General features: G+C 52.0%; 1 protein-coding gene across 25 annotated transcripts in view; it reads right to left on the bottom strand.

The window, feature by feature from the left end:
• The window catches only part of CDK5RAP2 (CDK5 regulatory subunit associated protein 2), a 184,064-nt gene that overhangs the window by 6,126 nt on the left and 162,408 nt on the right, over positions 1-15,530 (bottom strand). For 15 of the 25 annotated variants that reach the window (XM_069575242.1, XM_069575240.1, XM_069575255.1 and 12 more), the window contains 4 exons: positions 14,892-15,013; positions 13,591-13,839; positions 9,707-9,972; positions 6,921-7,064 (listed from right to left, as the gene is read on the bottom strand). In XM_069575242.1, the coding sequence (XP_069431343.1) occupies positions 6,921-7,064; positions 9,707-9,972; positions 13,591-13,839; positions 14,892-15,013 (781 nt within the window). Of the gene's footprint in view, positions 1-6,920; positions 7,065-9,706; positions 9,973-11,004; positions 11,083-13,590; positions 13,840-14,891; positions 15,014-15,530 lie in introns of all 25 variants that reach the window. The other 10 variants (XM_069575238.1, XM_069575236.1, XM_069575247.1 and 7 more) reach the window with 1 other exon arrangement.

The raw sequence follows: 15,530 nt of genomic DNA, 5'->3' as shown, positions 1-15,530 counted from the left end.
GCACTGAAGACAAGGAGTTATATACAAGTGTCTGCTGTCTCTTTGAACTAAAAATCTTCATTTTCACAGGATGAAGACGCCTGGGTGAAAACGGCAGGCTCCAGAGCTCCCTTGCTTCCAGATGCTGAGATGATGGAGCAAGCGAGTTCCAGTTCTCGGTGGTGATTCAGTCGCTCAGTCGTGACCGACTCTTGCGACCTCATGGACTTAGCCCAGCAGGTTCCTCTGTCCAGAGGATTTTCCAGGCAGGAACACTGGAGTGGGCTGCCATCTCCTCCAGGGGATCTTCCCGACCCAGGGATCGAGCCTGCGTGTCCTGCGTTTCTTTACCACTGACCACCAGGGATTCCCTTCAGTCCCTACTTCTGAAAAACGGGACTAATAATACTTAAGAGGCTCCTGGAAGGGATAAGATGAGATGCTACTATACAGCGGAGTCCCTGACCCCAGCAGGAGTGAGACAGAGCAGCTCTTCCTCGGGACCACAGCGCTGAGATCAGAGCTGAGACTTAACGAGTTGCGCTGCCTGACTTCTCAAATTGTTTTTGGTTTTTTTTTTTTTTTCCTGGCTGCTTGTTATTCTTTTCTAAAATGAAAACTCTCAAAACATTTACAGAAGTAGAAAGAACAGGAGAATGAACCACTAGACACCCAATCCAGCTTCAGCAGCTACAGCTATCAACTAACGGCCAGACTCGTCTCATCTATACCCCTGCCCGTTCTCAGTCTAAAATTATTTTTAAAAATCAATCCTAGAACCCAATCATGTTTCACCCCAAAATATTTCAGTATACAGCTCTAGGAGAAAAAGATTATTTTTAAAAAACCACAATGTCATTATCACATCTAAAACGATGAGCGTGACTGCTTAGTTTCACCAAACAGGTGTCGGCAGATAACGTTCCTGATTGCATCGTCATTTTATTTTAATGTTTTTTTTTAAACTAACCAGCTTGACTCAGCATCCAAATAAACTTCAAGTTTTGTATCTGACTGTTGTGTCTCCAGTTTCTTTCGATCCAGTAGGTCTCAGGGTTACCAAGAAGCCTCGTAAAAACAGATCACTGGGGCCACCCCCAGACTTTGTGATTCAGCAGGCCTTGGGTGGGGCCTGAAAACTGGCCTTTCCGGCCAGTGTCCAGATAGTGCTGCTGCTGCCCGTCCAGGGACTGTGACCTGAAAACCGCCGCATATCTGCAAGCTTCACTCCTCTCCTCTCCCTTTTTCCTTAGGACGAAAAGAGGGTCCAGGCTCAAGTTGTACAAATCCTGCCCCAGACCTGGAATCAAGCCATTTCACCAAGGAGCTCTAACTGCCTTTAGGAACATAAAAGGTACTTAGAAACCACAGTCTGGCACCAGGGGTGCTCCCTGGGACTGGCTTGGACATTTTCAGAGTCTTTTAAAAGTAAAGAGAACTACTAAATTTTTAAAATAGAAAATACATCAGGAGTTCATATATATACATTTCTCTTCCCTGAGAGTAAAAATTTCAACATAAGTTATTTGTTTTATCCTATGATAAAATATAGTAATTTCAAAACATCAATACAAGTATTATTAACAATATATTTACTAAAAACAGTTTAAATTTTTTGACAGTTCATTCTTGCTCTTTCAGTATTTCCACTAAGAAAATATAATCAAATTACTGTGTTTGTCATTGAAATGTTACTGTTGTTTGGCCATGTGGCCTCTAGGATCTTAGTTCCCTGACCAGGGATTGAATTTGCGCCCCTTGACGTGGAAGTTCAAAGTCCGAACCACTGGACCACCAGGGAATTTGTGAAGTGTTTCCTCTGAGTGGTTATGCCTGCAATTACATACAGGAAAGTTGGTTTATTTTATCTTGAATATTTTAAAATTGCTTTTCCCCCCATTTTAATTTTTATTTATAATTACATAAAGCATTTATAGAGTTTCAAAGTCAAATTTATGAAACAAGATCAATTCAGAGAAATCTATCTTCTATCCTTGTTCTTCCATCCTCTTCTTTCCCACCTCCGTATGTAGACTCTTCTATTACTGTTCATGCTTTCTCTTAAAAACATTTTTTCACTCCATACAAATTATGTTTTATTTTTTCACCATCTCTTATAAAACTTCAAGAATGAAAGTGATTTTCCTGCCGAGAGGAAGGCTATGCTGGGATTGAAAGCATAAAATAAGCCTGCAACTAGACGGTCCGGGAGGCTATTCTCCCAGGCCATTTAGTTGACCAGAGTGAACAGTCTTTAAATTTTTACATTTAAAAAAAAATTATTCTCAATTGGGGGATAATTGCCTTATAATATTGTGTTGGCTTCTGCCATACAAAAATGTGAATCAGCCGTAAGTATATATATGTCCCCTCCTTCTCTGCACACCCCTCATCCCACCCCACCCCTCTAGGTTGTCACGGAGCACCGGGCTGAGCCCCCTGTCACACAGCAACGTCTCATTAGCTGTCTGTTTTCCATATGGTGATGTAAATGTTTCAATGCTACTCTCTCAATTCCTCCCACCCTATAAATACTTTTATAAACAAATATGTGTACATATTTGTATCTCTCCCTACAACTTTCTTAGATAAACTTATACATGTGATATACGGTTTCCAGAGCAGTCCTAGGGACTGTAGGAGACGCAAAAGGCAATTTAATGCCACTCAGAGAAAACACCAGGCAGTAAAAAAAACCACTGGAGCTGCTGGTGGGAACTTGGAAATCTGCTTCACACAGATTCCACACCGAGAAAAAGGCACCGTATGGAACAGGCAGGGACAGGAAAGTGGCTAGAGGCAATTTAACACCACGCGGGGGGTCTGCGTGTACCCGCACCATCTTGGAGCATCTCCGAGGGCCTTTTTCTGGCTCTAAAATTCTGTGATGCTAAAGTGAGCATAATCCATGACCTGAGAAACCCTCAGAAATAAGGTGCAAACCCTCACAAGCACTGACCAGTCCTTAGACTAATTTGCTAGTGGGGGAGATCAACGTGCTGATAATTCGTGTTTATACACGGATACACACACACATACACACACACGGAAGAGAAACAAGAGCTGCATCCCGTCTATTTAACAGACATCACTCTGTACTGAGGACAGAAACATCGTATCAAGGGTGAAATGTTTAGCTTAGACATATGCTTCAAAAATCATATGAGCAAGCACTAGTTTAGAAGGATGAGAGGAAATTATTCATCCATTCAGAAATATGAACAAAATAGACATGGCGCCTCATGGAAAACAGAGGCACAGACATTAAACAGATACGTGCCTGTGACGTGTGATGAAGGCTGGGATGAAACCGAAGGGGGTGCTGGGTGCTATGGCGACTGATCGGAAGCCCTCCCTGACCTTGAAGTGACATTTAAGCTGAGACCTGAGAGCTGAGAAAGAGCCAGCCGGAGGGAGGGAGCACTTGTTTTCTGGGCCTGAGATGGAAACGAGCCTGGAGGGCTGGGAGGAAAGGCGAGGCCGGTGCAGAGCTGGCGCTCGGTGGGGGTCCTCTCCAACATGCGCCTCCGCCCCACACACAGGTTCCCTCACACGACGGCTGGACAGGCACTGCCCTGAGCCTGGTGCACCCGGGTTCCTCCCCAGGGTCCCAAGAGGGATGCCCAAGGCCAGGCCCAGCAGAGCCTTCCGAGCCAAGAGCCGCTTCACTGCTACTTCCCTGCCACGGCTGGGAGCGCTGAGGGCTGTTGGAAGGTGAATAGATGGGTGATAATGTGGAATGCACATTTCCCTTCTGCCTTCCTGCTGCACTTGTCCAACAACTTACAGGTTAGATAAAGGAGGGAATACCTCTCAGACTACCAAGGAGACAGCCTGAACTCTCCCTTAACCGACAGGCTGCTTCATCCAGGGAGGCTTCTTTGATTACCGGAGTGGGTGCTCGCCTGGACCTAATATGACATGGTACTCACACACACTGAAATCAGACGGATTATATTCTTTGCAGCCAAAGATGGAGAAGTTCTATGCAGTCAACAAAAACAAGACTGGGAGCTGACTGAGGCTCAGATCATGAACTCCTTATTGCCAAATTCACACTGAAATTGAAGAAAGTGGGGAAAACCACTAGACCATTCAGGTATGACCTAAATCAAATCCTTTATGATTATTCAGTGGAAGTGGGAAATAGATTTAAGGGACTAGATCTGATAGACACAGTGCCTGATGAACCATGGATGGAGGTTCGTGACATTGTACAGGAGACAGGGATCAAGACCATCCCCATGGAAAAGAAATGCAAAAAGGCAAAATGGCTGTCTGGGGAGGCCTTGCAAATAGCTGTGAAAAGAAGAGAAGCGAAAAGCAAAGGAGAAAAGGAAAGATATACCCATTTGAATGCAGAGTTCCAAAGAACAGCAAGGAGGGATAAGAAAGCCTTCCTCATGGATCAGTGCAAAGAAATAGAGGAAAACAATAGAATGGGAAAGACTAGAGATCTCTTCAAGATGATCAGAGATACCAAGGAACATTTCATGCAAAGATGGGCTCAATAAAGAACAGAAATGGTATGGACCTAAGAGAAGCAGAAGATGTTAAGAACAGGTGGCAAGAATACACAGAAGAACTGTACAAAAAAGATCTTCATGACCCAGATAATCACGATGGTGTGATCTCTCACCTAGAGCCAGACATCCTGGAATGTGAAGTCAAGTGGGCCTTAGGAAGCATCACTACGAACAAAGCTAGTGGAGGTGATGGAATTCCAGTTGAGCTATTTCAGACCCTAAAAGATGATGCTGAAAGTGCTGCACTCAATATGCCAGAAAATTTGGAAAACTCAGCAGTGGCTAGAGGACTGGAAAAGGTCAGTTTTCATTCCAATCCCAAAGAAAGGCAGTGCCAAAGAATGCTCAAACTACCGCACAATTGCACTCATCTCACATGCTAGTAAAGTAATGCTCAAAATTCTCCAAGCCAGGATTCAGCAATACGTGAACCATGAACGTCCAGATGTTCAAGCTGGTTTTAGAAAAGGCAGAAGAACCAGAGATCAAATTGCCAACATCCGCTGGACCATGGAAAAAGCAAGAGAGTTCCAGAAAAACATCTATTTCTGCTTTATTGACTATGCCAAAGCCTTTGACTGTGTGGATCACAATACACTGTGGAAAATTCTGAAAGAGATGGAAATACCAGACCACCTGACCTGCCTCTTGAGAAACCTGTCAGGATTCCTGCTGCAGGTCAGGAAGCAACAGTTAGAATTGGACATGGAACAACAGACTGGTTCCAAACAGGAAAAGGAGTATGTCAAGGCTGTATATTGTCACCTTGCTTATTTACTTGATATGAAGAGTACGTCGTGAGAAACGCTGGGCTGGAGGAAGCACAAGCTGGAGTCAAGATTGCCGGGAGAAATATCAATAACCTCAGATATGCAGATGACACCACCTTTATGGCAGAAAGTGAAGAGAACTAAAGAGCCTCTTGATGAAAGCGAAAGAGGAGAGTGAAAAGTTGGCTTGAAACTCTACATTCAGAAAACTAAGATCATGGCATTTGGACCCATCACTTCATGGCAAATTGATGGGGAAACAATGGAAATAGTAAGCAACTTTATTTTGGGGGGCTCCAAAATCACTGCAGATGGTACCTGCAGCCATGAAATGAAAAAATGCTTGCTCCTTGGAAGAAAAGTTATGACCAACCTAGGCAGCATGTTAAAAAGCAGAGACATTTACTTTGCCAACAAAAGTCCGTCTAGTTAAGGCTATGGTTTTTCCAGTAGTCATGTATGGATGTGAGAGTTGGACTGTAAAGAAAGCTGAGCACCAAAGAATTGATGCTGTTGAACTGTGGTGTTGGAAGAAGACTCTTGAGAGTCCCTTGGACTGCAAGGAGATGCAACCAGTCCATTCTATAGACCAGTCCTGGGTATTCATTGGAAGGACTGATGTTGAAGCTGATGCTCCAATACTTTGGCCACCTGATGTGAAGAACTGACTCATTTGAAAAGACTCTGATGCTGGGAAAGATTGACGGCGGGAGGAGAAGGGGACAACAGAGGATGAGATGGTTGGATGGCATCACCGACTCAATGGACATGGGTTTGGGTAAACTCTGGGAGTTGGTGATGGACAGGGAGGCCTGGCACACTGCGGTTCAACGGGTCGCAAAGAGTCGGACACTACTGAGCGACTGAACCGAACTGAACTCACACACACAAACCCCAGGGACGGTATCTGCTCTGCCTGACTCCTGAGCTGTGCCAGGGCAGATGCAAATGAGGATGGGGTGGGAGCAACTGTTCTTAATTCAGTCACGTTCAAGCTACTGCCAAGTCTAGCTTTTAAGGGAAATTTCAGTGGCTTTGTAATAAATGATTTTCATTGACTTAAAAAAAAAAAAAAGGCAAAACTAGTTTCTAGGTAGTTAAAATAGATTTACAAAGCCCACTAAAATATGATGCTGAAAGCTATCAAAAGGAATCAAGACAGTCCAGAGAAAAGGCATCAGAAATGAAAGAGATCCTGAACAGAAGGGAATGAGCTAGTCCATGAGGACAGCCTGGGACTTAAAAGCTTATCAAATGCAAGCCTGTCCTTGGGACTCCACACTGGTGCTTCCAACCCGGCTCTTCATCCTGAGCGTGTGCCTCACTGCCCGAACCGCAGTTTCCTCGTATGTAGAAGGTGGACAGGGTTCCTCCCAAAACAGATGTGCTCAGCGTGGGGCCGGGGTCGGGTCCCGGCTGTAGGCCGAGTTTGCAGGGCACCAGAGGACCGAGGAAGAACAGGCCTGCAGCAGCCAGCGCGGTGTCTGACGCGTCATTCAACAAGCACGGAGGCTTCCCTGCCACCCTCCGTGTTCCCCCAGTGGAGGGCACACTGCTGCGGGCCCGGCCCTGGGCTGGACATGGTGGCGGCGGGGCCCAGGCCTGGCAGCCCCTACAGCCTCTGCATCCACGTGCTGCCACCCACCTGTTCGCAGTGGAGCGTGCACTGGCCGTCGGTGGGCGGCGAGACCTTCCAGAAACATGCCAGCAACCTTGCGGCCTCATCCAGCATTCGCCTGGCGGTGCTCACACCGGTGACAAAGCTGCTCGGGGGTGCCTCATGTGGACCCTGCGTCGGGGAATGTGAAGGCTGTTAGGTGCAGTCTGGAGAAAGATCATGGACAAGCTGGCTCTCACGGGCAGCATAAATCGCCAGACCACAGGGCCTGCGTTCCACACTCTGAGCCAAGAGCCTGGCGCGGACGACATCAATGTATGGTTAAAGCTGGTGAATTGCAGCTTATGAGGGAACTTCGTTGGTGACATTAGGCCCATCAACAAGCGTGATCAGTGGCCACCTGGGGGAATGCACTATATTTATTTCAGCCAGAAGAGGGTCCGAGGCCGGCCCCCTCCCTGCCCCGCAGCCCCTGCAGCGCGATCGTTTCTGTCCCCTGCATCCCCAGCTCCCCGGCTCTGCCTGCCGCCAGCGGGACTTGCCCCGTCACGTCTCCGTCACCCCTCAGGCAGGCAGGAGCAAGTCAAACTGGGGAGTTTCTCAAGGGCACAAGAAAGCGAAGAATATGAACCCCGGAAGGGAAAGAACGAAATAGTTTTAAAGAAAGAAATGAAGAGTATCGTCTCCACAAGCAGTCAAAAAAAAACTAAACCAATAGGACACACCCTGTTAAGCTATCAAGTTGGCAAAAAAAAAAATTTATAAATAAAAATACTCCCTGAAGACAGAGGCGCAGAGGCAGCCTCGCTCGTGCCTCGCTCGTAAATGGAGACGTTGACACAGACTTGTGGAGAGCAACACAGCAGCGGTTCCAGCAAAAGCTAGGAAGGGCCACACAGCCTTGCAACACAGGATTTTACTTCTAGAAATCTGTCCCTAATGAACAGTTCTAAGATATCACCAGAGAGATCCAGTTACAAGGATGCTCGCGACAGCTTAAATGTCCAGCAAACAGGTGAGAGAGTAAATAAATGGCGCTACCTCCACGCTGGCTCACTTTTCAGCCACGAAAAGTCAAGCTTTTAGAAAAATACCGAATGAGATTGAAAAATGTTAATATAATGTTAACTGAAAGTCAAATACAAAACTCATATGCAATGAGTCGGTTTTATAAACTTTACGAATGGGACACAAGTGTACACATATGAAAATTTCAAGCATTGAGCACTATGTGGTATTTTTATTGATGCTTTTATGTTTCTCTATAGTTTCCAGTTTCTGTAAAATAAAGATCATAATCAGAAAAGAACGATACTCTTACTTATATTTACAAATTCGTTCAATGAGTGTTTACCAGGCCCCTCTTCCCTGCCAGGCCCCCCGGGTGGCACAGTGGACATATGACAGCGAACAAAACACACGCTAGGCCTACTCTTATTAACGGAATAAAAAAAGGCAAAGCTGGCTTTTATACATTGTAAATCAAAACAAAAAGGCAAAACAGCTACTATGAAGTAGGGGCTTTAGTGTTCTCAACAAGAACCCAAAAAGAAGGATCAGAAAATGTGACCCACCGAAGCTCGAAGGTTGAGCCCAGTCTGGGGGAGGAAGGAAATTTGACCCCAAGTCTTGCAGGAAGTCAGTGAGAAACTACGTCAAGCACACATGGGTCCTTGACTTTAACATGAGGATTCTGGCAGGATGCCGCAGGAAGAAGGGGTAGGTGGTCTTCCCAGCCAGAGGGCACAGGGGGCCAGGGCTGGAGGAACAGCAGCTGCACCCGGCTGGGCCAGCACAGGGGAGCGGGCAGAGGCGGCGGGCGTGCAGGAGCAGACCCCGGCGTGAGGAAGTCTGCACAGCACGGGAGTCGGGGGAAGAGCAGCCGCGCCTGGCCGCCTGGCCGGGGCAAGCACAGGGGAGCAGAGAGAGATGGCAGGCGGGCAGGAGCAGACCCCGGCGTGAGGAAGTCTGCACAGCCCCAGGGAGCAGGAGGAAGAGCAGTTGCACCCGGCTGGGCCAGCACAGGGGAGCGGGGAGAGAAGGCGGGCGGGCAGGAGCAGACCCCAGCGTGAGAAAGTCTGCACAGCACGGGAGTCGGGGGAAGAGCAGCCGTGCCTGGCCGCCTGGCCGGGGCAAGCACAGGGGAGCAGGGAGAGATGGCAGGCGGGCAGGAGCAGACCCCGGCGTGAGGAAGTCTGCACAGCCCGGGGAGCGGGAGGTGTCACACAGCCGCAGGGCAGGGCAGGACGCCAGAGCGCGCTGAAGGACATGCAGTGGGGTTCCAGCCCCAGAGGCGCCCCGAGCTCCTTCCGCTCGGCGTCTGCACAGTGGCCACGATGCCGCCCATCCTGAGGTCTGCCACGTGCCGGGAGGGCAGCCGCCACCCGGCGGAGGGGGCGCGGGGCAGCTCCTGTCGGCAAGCGCGTCCCAAGGGACTACGCGATCCTTCCACCCCAAGCAAGGATCAGGACCTCGGCCACGCTGAGCGTGGAGGCCAGGAGGGGGGCGGACCGGTGACTGGGGGGAAGAATGGACGAACACGCGACAGGACCGAAGGACAGCGGGACGGATGCGAGCCTGGGCAGACAGAGGCCGGTGTGGGGCAGGGCGAACGCAGCAGCACGGGGACGCCCCTCAGCAGGTGGCCCCCAGAGCAACACACAACCTGCAGAGCGGACCTGCCCTCCGAGCCTCGGGGCAGCCTTTCCTGCCCCTCCGCCCAGGGGAAGACGCCCCACGGCCCCCTTGCCTCCTGCCTCCGCCTCCTGCTCCCCCGTGCATCCCTCTCCCTCCAGCGCCATCGCTGAAGTTACCTTGGTTACCAGCTCCTGACTGATGGGGCCAGGAGCCTCTCGGATTTGAAGGTCCATCTCAGTGAGGAGCGTCTGGCCCTGGCCAATCTGCTCACACAGGGCATCGTAGTCCTCGGCCAGGCCCAGCACGTGACGGCCACTCTTGCTCACCCAGAGGTGGTGGCTGGGGACCAGGGAGGACACGCAGGAGGTGCTGACGACGGAGCTGCCGCTGTCACAGAAGAGGGTGTCCATGTCATTGCCGGAGAGCGGAGGCATCTCTGAAGCTGCAGAACGAGAGGGGAGATGTGAGATCTCCCGGGAGCAGCACCTGCCTTCGACGAGCTGTGTGTAAGGACACGAAGCCAGCCGGGAGGCGAGAGCCCTCAGGTCCAGATGGCAGCTGACACCGCCCAGAGGGGACGGAGGCTGGGACCCAGGATGCCAGTGTGTGTGCCACCTAATGAGTGAGCTCTGCGATGAGTCACCTCCTTCCAACCCCACCAGCACTCATCAGAGCCCCGCAGCGCAGAAGAGCCCGGTCGACACAGCGCAGCCGAGGCCAGGCCTGCGCCTCAGGGGTCTGAGTCTGATCGGAGAACAGACGCCACGCAGAAGGGGTAGGAGCCCGACGTCAGAGAGCCGGAGCTCAGAGGACAGGACAGCCGAGCCTGTGTGCAGGAAGAGAGACCAGAGATGGCTTCTTGGAAGGAGCAACGACTGCGCCGGGTGAAAGGGTAGCGAGAATGATGCTACACAGAGGAAGAAGCCTGCCGCTTTCTACCTTTGCATCAACAGAAGCACAGATGGATGATTCTGACAGGGGCCATCAGGAGAGACATTTCCCAGAGCCATTTGCATTCAGGAGGAGTCTTGAAGCAGCAGGATTTTCGCTAGCAGAGAAGCGGGCAAGGTTGGTCTGGCAAAGGCAGGAGCCAGGCTGTATAGTCCCCATGAGAGGAAAGCGCAGGCCCACCTGCAAGGTGGCATCTGTGTGCCACCGGGTGGGCAAAGGGGTGTGGCTGGACAGGCCCACCTGGGCTGGATGCTGCAGGCCCTCGAAAGCCACGCTAAGGTGGTTGTTCTAATCCAGGGCAACAGGGACCCCAGCCAATGAGGTCGCCAAGGTTGGTAACACCTAGGGACACGGGAACCAGTGTGGAGGATGAGACCGCCAGCTAGAAATGCTGAGAACATGAATCCCGAAATCCTGCCAAATCCTCCTCTGAGTTGGAACCAGGGACCCCCTTGCCCTCAGCTGAACAAGTCCCACCAAGAAACCCAGTGGTGCCACAGTTACGCAGCCTTTAGCTTTGTACCTGATCCTGGGGGCATTTCCGGGGTAAGATCAAACAGATCACATGAATTGTCAGTTGCCCTGGGACACTTGTCACCGTCTACACAAGGCGAAATAAGGGGATAAATCATCAAGTTTCAGCTTCATTCTCACCAGCATCTGAGAGAAAGAACTGCATGAAAATATAGTCAAGTTCTGGACACGAACACTATCGTTCATTCAGATCCTCACTGGGCCTCTCTCCCGCCAGGCCTTGCGGGACACAGAGTGAGCAGGCCTGGCCCCCTCCCCAGAAGGACCCTCTTTGTCCAGACAAGTAAGCAGACCACTTCCCCCGAGGGGTCAGGGCCAAGCGGCGGTGGGAGCCCAGGTCGGGGGGCGACCCGAGGAGGCAGAAATGCCGGTGGAAGTGGGGATCCTCGAGACACCTCAGGGAGTGTCAAGCAGGGGGCTGCAGGAGGAACAGCTGGCGGCCCAAGTCTGGAGGCGGCCGCAGTCACCCACACGGGAGGGAAGCGTCACCCCAAGTAGGACCTGGGAGGGGATGCACTGAACCAAGGGAAGTGGGCAAACGAGTCAGATGCTGGACAAGATGCCGAGCCGCGTTCTACGGGGCACCTCCAAGCTCCCAGGAGCTTAGGGACAGCGTGGCGTCTAGTCCAGATGTCCTGGGAGAGGAGGCCAAGGGACCGAGACAGGAAGGGATCTGCCTGGCATGACCTGGAGTGTCGGGGACGGAGTGAGCATTGTGTCCACGCCTCGCGGGGTCCCGCTCAGCTCATTCCCACCCAGGCATCTCCTGAGAGTGCGCTTTGATATCGGGGGGCCAAGGAGCTCCAGGGGTCTGCTCTGGGGAGCTGGCCCAAGAGGGATCACTTCCTACAAAAACAGCATCTTTAGAGCATAACTTGCAGACAGCGGCTCTTCACTACCGTCCTGGAAAGTCTTTTGCAAAGGAGGAAGCGCTGCTGCCCACAATATATTCTCATCTTCACTGGGGGAGGCGGGAGAACGCTCCCACATGTGGAGGGCACCCCCAGGGCTGACCCTGGACAAATCTCCGAAACAGGCAAGGGCTGTTCAACGACCTCACTTCACCTGCCCCAGAGCTCCATCCTGGGCACCCCAAGCTCCAAGCTGTCCTCCCCGGCCCAGTCTCCCTCGCTTACGCCAACAGTCTCCTTGGTCCCGTCTCCGCAAAGTTCTGGAAGGGCCAGGAGGAGACCTCTACTTAAGGGCCCCTCTGGCCAGGCCTGCTGCTGACGCACCACCCATGCAGAAGGCGGCGGTAGGGCCCCCCCTAGCCCTGCGAGGCTCCCCTTGCAGGATCTTAACCTAAGAACGCTGCCCAACAGAACAATCACGCTAATGCTGATGTTCATTACAGCGCCGAGTCAGAGGCCACTCTAACCACCACCAGTGCGACGGTCTGGAGACTGACAATCATCTGAAAACAGCTAATGAGGAGCCCACGAGAAGGAAGGGGTGACACTGATGTCGCAATACTGGGCAAAACAAAAGCCAGTCTGAGCCTTAGGAATCCACGCCGACAGCCGATGACCAGATGAGGCAGCAACGCAGAGCACGAAGTACCAGAGATTAATGTTTGTAGCCCCATGAAGGACTTTTTCCCTTTTCCTTTTCCACATTGTCACAGCACCTTTTTGGTTCAAATTTTAAAACCCTCCCCAAGGAGAAATCCATGAGTCAATCACTACAAGTTTCAAGGCGGGGTAACTGGGTGGTCTTTGAGAGATTGTAACTTTCTAAGTTAAAGGCGACAGGTGTAAGTTCCAATCTAAGTAAAGTGTAAGTATGAACTCCTTACTCCCCTCCCCTGATGCACACACCCACCCTGCGGGCGTGAGGACGGTGACCCCAGACCCCCGAGGCCCTCCAGGCGGTGCTTCACAAACAGAGTGGACTTGGAGCTGGGAATGATTTCTAGCTCCAGCTCTGCCACCAGCCTGCGGCGGCAACTCTGGAAAAGCCTCTTGTCCGCTCTGAGTTTGAGTTCCTTCATAAAAAGAGCAAGGAGGCTGGCCTGGCTGACTACTTTGAGCCTGAGCCCTTGCCAGTGTCTTCCGGACCTATGTGGGAGGGGGACAGAGGGTCCGGGAGCCCAGTATATCCTCTCCCTGGCCCCTCTACAGCCTCTGCAAGGCCAGACAAACACCCACAAGCAAACGCCAAACAAAGCCAGCGTTCAGAGCTGCCAGGAAGCTTTTCAGACCCTGACACACTGACAGCTGGAGGGAGAGGAGCAGAGCCCCTTCTAAAGACGGCAGAAGGGGCCAAAACGGGCTTCCAGCAGCGGGTGATGCGGACAGGACTAAGTGGAGGGGAGGGAGCAAGACTGGAGGCAACAAGGGTGGCTGGAAGCCACGACTTGGCTGCCCTGAGACTCCACGGGCCCCAGGCAGAGGTGATGGCATTCTGCCAAAGGTGACAGCTACTTAGTGCTCAGGCCCCAGGCTCCCGGCATCTGGCGAGTCTGCTGTCAGTGGGCAGACACCCCTGTGGGGCGAGGGTGGGATTCAGAAGCTCGCGTGGCCCGCACAGACGCGCAGGGCTGTGTCTCAGACGGTGGGGAGAGGCAGGGCAGTACCGGGCTCGTCCAGCGGCAGGGGCTGCTCAGGGGCGGACAGGGCCTGCAGAGCCAACTCGAGAGCAGCTTCCCGGGCCTTCTCCCCATCCTGCACCAGCCGCTCCTCCAACCAGCTCTGCAGCGTCATATTGGTCTTGATGCTTTTCTCCAGCAACACCTGCAGAGCCTGGACCTCGGCCAGGAGGCCGTGCAGGTGGCCGAGGAGGTCCTGGCCCCTCCAGCCTTCTCTCGACGCCTCCACACCGGCCTCTGCGAACATGAGCAAAGGGAAATCTCAACACCGTCCACGGCCAGAGGGTCAGCCGTGAGCTGACGGTGCTTGCCGCCTGCTGCCGCCGCCGTCGCCACCCTCCTCCCCCGCCCGAGGACTGGGAACAGTTGAAAATAACAACTCGACTTTAAAAACAAAAATATCGGCAGACTTAATTGCTGCTATTCCACAGGCTAAGTAAGAGCTGGAAATTAATCTTCGCTTCTGGCCATTAAGGCCTAGCAAATTGCACACCAAACCCCGAAATTATGGCTAGTAGTAATAAAATCTATTTGGGCTGGAATTATAGAATGAAAGGGGATGATTTTCAGAGCCGCAGTGTATTAAAAAGGCGCAACAACAGGAATAAGAAGAGCAACTTGAGGAGAAAATGAAAGCTGAGAGGTGACCCTTTTCTAGACAAACTTTGAATAGGGAGAAACCACCTGAAAATCAGTTGAAAAGAAAACAACAACAACAACAAAACCCCCACCACACCTCAAAACTGATTCTAAAACATTAGAGTTTACAGTCAAGTCACTCTGATCTGGTATCTCTCTAGGACAGAGCGCGGACCAGCAACCGTCTCCAGAGCAACGCTCAGCACACATCAGGTGCTCCATGATTATCTGCTGGATGAATGGCCCCCTAAAAATACCCTAGCAGGAAAATTGTTATTTCTCGTGCGTCTACTATGTGCCAGGTACTGTGCTAGGATGTTTAATAAATGATCACATCTAATTTTCATGGCTGCACAGAATCGAGATTAGCAGACGTGTGTTGCACCAGAAGGAACAGGCTCAAAGCGGCGAGCTGACTGTGGAAGGCACACCCAGGGATGTGAGGCTGTGAGAACCCAGACCTCAGCCGGCTGGCCTCCCGAGCCTCAGTCCTTCCTAGCTTCCAGCGGCCGCTTCAGAAGGAGGGTGGGCCAGAGAGCCTGCCTCAGAGTCAACCTGCTCCACCAGGGAGGCAGGCCTGCGGTTTCAGGACAGAGGGCCAGCCTCCTGTTGGTGAAGGGGAGAGCATGCCCGGCCAGAGTGCCCAGTACCTTGCGGCCTCCGCTGCTCTCGGTCCAGCGTCTCATACAACTTCAGCTCCGCCCGCAGGGCCCTCAGGAGCTTGTCGCTCTGCAAGAGCAGCTGCTGCCTCAAGGCCGACTCCTCCTGCAGCCTGGAAAGGCCCCGCGGCAGGGGGAGGAGAGGTTAGTCTCACGCAGGGGGCAGGCAGTCCCATCGTGACCCGGGGAGTGTAGCCGAGACTGTTGGCATGCTGAGGAGCATCCTGAGGGCCCCTCTGGGCCCAGCCCTTGACATCTGAGATCTTGGATCGTCCTCACAGACACCTCAAGAGGGACACGCTATGAACGCCCAGCTCAGGAATATGAGGAAGTCAAACACAAAATGGTTATGTCTCACCCAGGGGTGCCCAGCTCAGGAGAGAAGCAGGGCTATGATGGCACAGACCGTGAGCTTACGCATCACTGCACCGCGCTGGGGAAGCCGGGTGACCTCAGGAACTAAAGGTTGGGGGTAGTCAGGAGAGCTGACGGGGCTGCTGAGACACACAGGGCAAGACAGAGACCACAGGGGCGAGGGGCCTGCGGAGGAGCGGTCAGCATGATCAGCTCAGAGTCCGAATCAGACGCATGTCAACCCTGCGTGCAGAATCGCCCATGGCTTCCCAGTCA

This window comes from Ovis canadensis, chromosome 2 (genome assembly GCF_042477335.2).
Source record: "Ovis canadensis isolate MfBH-ARS-UI-01 breed Bighorn chromosome 2, ARS-UI_OviCan_v2, whole genome shotgun sequence".
Classification (NCBI taxonomy): Eukaryota; Metazoa; Chordata; class Mammalia; order Artiodactyla; family Bovidae; genus Ovis; species Ovis canadensis.
This window is presented reverse-complemented; position numbering and strand designations above follow the sequence as displayed.